The 5,764-nt window shown below is 36.7% G+C and overlaps 1 protein-coding gene across 1 annotated transcript in view; it reads right to left on the reverse strand.

Annotated features, from left to right (window-relative positions):
• Positions 1–3,709: 3,709 nt before the first annotated feature.
• The window catches only part of foxa2 (forkhead box A2), a 2,500-nt gene continuing 445 nt past the window's right edge, over positions 3,710–5,764 (reverse strand). The window contains exon 2 of the mRNA XM_051646264.1: positions 3,710–5,182. Within this exon, the coding sequence (XP_051502224.1) occupies positions 4,022–5,182 (1,161 nt within the window). The 3' untranslated portion in view covers positions 3,710–4,021. The remainder of the gene's footprint in view (positions 5,183–5,764) is intronic.

Below are 5,764 nucleotides of genomic sequence, written 5' to 3' on the forward strand. Positions count from 1 at the left end.
TAACGGCGGTTTATTTCCAACCATACTAATACCAATACTCTGTCAAGTAGCCTATTAGGCTTCATTATGTAGCCTAATGTATTTTTTTTTTTTTTTTTTTTTTTTTTTTTTTTAGTGAAAATATTAATGAAATTTAGGAAAGTTATTATGATTTTTTTTTTTTTTTTTTTTTTTTTTTTTTTAACGTAGGGCTTACCTGTTGTTGTTGTACGATAACAGCACAGAAGTAATTTCTTCACGAGTGAAATGGGGCCTTTGCTTTTCAGATGATGCTCATAAAGTTACCTTGATCAACTTTAAACTCTTATTGAGAAGTTTGAGAAATGATATGCATATTGGACGACTCGAACGAAAAGTAATTAAATAGGGTTACCTAAGTGAGAAGGATAAACACACTGGGAATCGCTGATCTGGTTGCTATAACAACAGCAAAAATTTTGTTTCCTTTTAACGTCCACGAGTATTTGCGTTTATCTAAATTCTTAAGACTGAAGACTCATATATTTATTTTAAATTAAAATATTAAATGTATGTATCGCTTCGTTATATAGGCTAGTAAATCAAATATATTTTCCTTTATTCCAAGCCTCCTGGTCATGTTTATGCTGCGGATAACTCACATAAGAGTTTATTGCTGTGGAGTCCTCTCAAAATAAGATATAATCAGTAAACTATGGTTAAATATTATTATTATCTATTAGGCTATTATTAGGCTATTATTATTATTATTATTATTATTATTATTATAATTATTAGCCTATTATTATTAACATTTTTATTATTATTGTGTTTTTTCTGTTTTTGTTTATTGCTTTCATCAGACATCAAACAGAAGTATTTTTTTTCTGATCTCAAGCGTAAGCGTTATCTCTCTGTAGATTGGCCGTGTTAACGAAATGCTGTTTTTAGTCTGCTGCCACACATCTAATAGCGTACCAAAGATGTTGCCAAGATTTCTACCCATCTTAGCTCTAGTTTGTCTGTGTGTCTCTGAGAGGATACGCCACCGAAATTATATTTAGCCTATTTCCTGACTTAAAATGTAATTGAAATTGACACTTTTTTCTGTCGTTAGCCTCCTATTTATGTCTTGGTTGTTGAAAATCATTTTAAGTGTCTTTTCCTTTTTTCTAACTTCTTGCGTTCGATAGGCTAAATGAGAGAGCTGTAAAATTAAAGCGCACGGGTAATATGCTACAGTATAGTTTTGCTTTTGTCTCGACAGCAAGTTTGTCAGGTGTAAAAAATAATTTCCAAGTAGGCTACCTGAACTCCTTTTGTTGGTAACGGGGCTGAAGCTATTGGCAATACGACGAAACCAAATGTATTTCTTCCCCAGTATCATTGACATCAATCAGCTGGAATAGCCATCTGACAGTCGGCTGAAAGAGCCCCTTAACATCAACACTTGAGTTGCGTCCGTTCAAGCGTCGAACCATGAAATCGAGGTTGCACGTAAAAACCTCCTATATAAAAATTCCTAAAAAGCGAGCTAAATTGCCTGCGTCAATAGCCTCAGCGGTGAGATGAATTAAACGATTAAATGTTTGTACCTGGAGTCTGCAGGACGATAATCGGAGCCTCTCCCCGTGCCTTCTGCATAGGGCTGGAAGCCTCACGGCATTTATTTGAGCTCAAATTCTGTCACTGTTGACTTTAGCAACAAAGCAAAGATTTCACTGCCCCGCTAGTTAAAAAAAGAAAAAAAGAAAAAAAAAAAAAAAGATTATTTTTCCAAGATATCGATCAGAGCTCTATCAAATTCAGCCTCGCATTATGTTTAAAACTAGGAGCATCGAAATGTAATTTCTGTGTAAATTTACCTAGAAGTGACGTACTCTTATTCAAAGTTTACACTCGCGCGATTTGATTGCTCATGTACACATCCTATATGTGTTAATACCGCCTTTTTCATTGTTTACCAGTTTTTGTTTATTCCCAGATCATGGGGGTTTGAAATACAAAGGAAAAGACTGAAAATGTAGGTAACAAAAACAGGCCTCCTATGCCATTATTTAAGTTGAAGACTTAAGTCATCAACTTGAATGATTCTCAGGAAAAGTATGATTTTCCTGTATAATTAATGGCAAAAAATTACATTATGTTTAACAAGAGAGTACATATACTTTTTACAGCAAATTATTGTTAAGATTACATTAAAAAACAGTAATCTGGTGTTCCCATAATTCCCTGCATGAGCCATCATATTTCATTATATTTTATGGGAATAGTTATGTTTCTTATTTTTATTATCAGTTACGTACATTCGTGTGTTCTGTTTTATATTTAATGTAGTTTAGTTGATGTTCACTGCATTATTTAAATTTCACATATGTTAGTGTTTGTGTGAGTGCAACTGAGCACTGTCTCTACATGTTTATTGGTCATTGCTCTTGGAAGAGCCACTATTGGTGAACTTCATGTGCTCTTCTGTAATTTTTACGGTGATTAACAATACATCATAAAGTAAAAGGCAGATTTTTACAGTTTCAGAAGGTTAACCTATCAAGTTTATGACGTTTTTATTTTATTGTATTTATTTCTGTATATTTAACAGAATTTTATTTTATTTTTATTTTTTTACAGTGCCATCGTGGTCATGTAAATTACAACAGTTTTAAACTGTAAAATGTATAGGTTGTTCTGTAAAGTTGTTTACATTTTTACTGTATTTTTTACATAATTATTCTGGCAACCACAGCTGCCAGTTATTTGTTTTTGTTTTTGTTTTGTTTTTTGTTTGTTTGTTTTTTGTTTTGTTTTTTTTGTTTTTTTACAGTGTACATATAGGGGATTGAATGTATAGATTGCAAAGAAGTGGGAGACTTCAGAAGATGATACTCAATGTGCTGCACGACTCGGTTTTATATTCAATGCTGTTGTAGTTCACCTCTCAAATTATGTTGTCATTGTCATTGTAATGATAAGGTTGTTGCAGTAACATATAGCATTTATTTAGGTTTTATTATATTTTTTTCGTGGGTCGGCGAGCCCACCAATAGGCTACTGCTTGCTTTATGTGTTAAGTGTAAATAATTAATGAAGCCTATGTGGTTACTGACATGAGTTTCTGGGCTCCATATATTTCATTGCTGTGCTGGAGAATCGTAGATTTCATGTGAACAGTTTATCGCAAACTAGCCTATGTAATAAACTTTTTAAAGTAATTTTTAAGCATTACAATCATAAATTAAGCTGTTTAATGCTGCATCTTTTAAGGAATTAATGAATGTTTCCATAAGTGTTTAATTTAGACTTTTTAGTCAAAATTGGTGTGTTTTATTTATCTGAACAGTGTATTCTACTTGATTAATAAGTGAAATCTCAAACATGATATTCCCACTTAAACAATTTCGTAGGCTGTTAACTGTTTTTAATTTCTAAGCAGTAGCTTATAATTGAGTAGACAAAAATATATGTCCGTATATATGACCTCTATTTTATTATATTAAACTGTGTATTTTTGAACAGACTTTTTTTAAGGTGTAGATCATTTAAATAACGTCTAGCTACGGCAGATTCCATATAAATGTGTAGCCCTCACAACTAACAAGTGGCTCACATTGAATGTGCAAATAGTATAATGAATGTGCAAAATGCCATGTGTCATTGAGTGTTGTTGTTATTTCGGTCGTTGTTGACAACCCATGAGAAATAATCCAAATAATGAAATCAATGAATTTAATAAAAATCAGAAATGAGGGGGGTGGGGGGGCAAATCCAAGTAACACTTTAATATTGGTTCTGTTCTTGTCATCAGCTACAAGAATACACATTTACAAGCCATAAATAAGTTTACACAAATTACTGAAATATTTCAATCCGCCCGCAATCCTTCGGTGTGATTTTGGTCCATTTTCAAAAGCCGCTTTGAGGAGTTTGTCACATTGTCAACATTCATTTACAAAATAATTACTAATGAATATCTAAATTAACGAGAAACGTCAACAAACAAAAAAATCAGAATACATATACACAAACATTTTACAAATGTACAAATTGTCACAAGGTCCGTGAGAGTTTAAGAAGAGTTCAGGATGGGCCTGGAGTACACACCTTGATAATAGGATGTGTCCGGCGAATCCAGGCCCGCTTTGCTCGCCATGGAGCCCATGGATAACGCGCCGGCCATCGGAGAACCGTAACCGTAATGCATCACTTGTTCATATGTCTTTAGGTCCATTTTATGATGATGATGCTGTTGCTCTGAGGACATGAGGTTGTTAATGGAGAAAGGGTGGTTGAAGGAATAGTGATGCTCTGGCTTCAGGTGTCCTTCGTGCGTCAAAACAGAGTGATGTTGAGCCAGGAGATGCTGCGCTTGAGATGTCGGAGAGGCGGCGTGGTCCGGGCTCAGACCCTGACCCGACTTCATGTCAGACAGAGACCTTTTGTGCTCGTTGCCGGACGAGTTGGAATGGGGAGATTCGTTCCCGTTGCAGCTCTCGGAGCTGCTGTTTGATCCACCCTCTGATGTTTTCCGACCCGGCTCCTTGCTTAGTTTCTTATCGCACTTGAAGCGTTTTTGCCGCCTAAGATAACAGCCGTTTTCGAACATGTTTCCCGAGTCGGGATGAAGGGTCCAAAACGAACCTTTGCCCGGCTTATCCGGTGATCGGGGCACTTTCAGGAAACAGTCGTTGAAGGACAGCGAGTGGCGGATAGAGTTCTGCCAGCGCTGCTGGTTCTGCCGGTAAAAGGGGAAAAGGTCCATTATCCACTGATAGATTTCACTGAGGGTCAGCATCTTGCTGGGGGACTGCTGGATCGCCATGGTAATCAGGGAAATATAGGAATAGGGCGGCTTGGCATGTGTATAGCTCCTCCGGTAGGTTTTCGGGTCCCTTGATCTGTGGATGTTGGACTGGCCGTACATGGGACTCATAGCGTTCATATTGCTGTATGAGGTTAAAGCGTTCATAGAAGGCGGTTGCGCTGCCATGGGGCTCATGGTCGGGCTCATGGCTGCGCTCATACCCGTCATACCCGCACCCATGCCGGCCATCGCTCCCGCGCCAGGGGACATGCCGGTCATTGAAGGACTCATCCCCGTGTTGACATAGGACATGTTCATGGTGTTAGCTGTCATGTTTGCAGTCGAACTCATTCCGGACATAGTCATGTAAGTATTCATGGAGTTCATTCCCAGTCCAGTGTTCATGTTGCTAACTGAGGTGTAACACTGCGTGGAAAAAAAAAATCAGAGAATAAATGAATTATCGTGAAAGCAAGTCTTGTACGTCTCTAATTGCTGGGCATCGATTTAGTAAGATGAAAACACATTGAGGACACACTAAAAATGGGGTTTCTTTAATGATTTTAAAAGTTCAATTTAGAACTACGTCTACCTAATAACCTTTTTGTTTTAATTTCAATGGTTCGTATGCTTAGGCTTCAAGGTTACACCGGGTCTTTCAAAATTATTCTGCTATGTTGATACAAGCTAAAGAAACCTAATATGGTCATATTTTATTTCCCTAAAAGTGTGTTGCTAAAGTGAAAGTCTGTTTTGAACGGGGGGTTGCTAAAAAGCTGAGATGAATTTCTAAAGATAGTCGCTTCCCTCACATTTAGAAATGTTAAAACCAATTGAATTTAAGTTTAAAATTTCGCTTCTGAACACCCGATGTTGTTGAAATGTAGAACCAGTGCATCCATAATTGCTGATGAAAAGTTTGCATTGCATGTCAAGCACAACTTTGTTAGTGTAGTGCAGGGCGAGATGATGGGGGAGGATTTGGAGGTGCCTCAAGTCAATATTTGA

Source organism: Myxocyprinus asiaticus, chromosome 20 (assembly GCF_019703515.2).
Source record: "Myxocyprinus asiaticus isolate MX2 ecotype Aquarium Trade chromosome 20, UBuf_Myxa_2, whole genome shotgun sequence".
NCBI classification, from domain to species: domain Eukaryota; kingdom Metazoa; phylum Chordata; class Actinopteri; order Cypriniformes; family Catostomidae; genus Myxocyprinus; species Myxocyprinus asiaticus.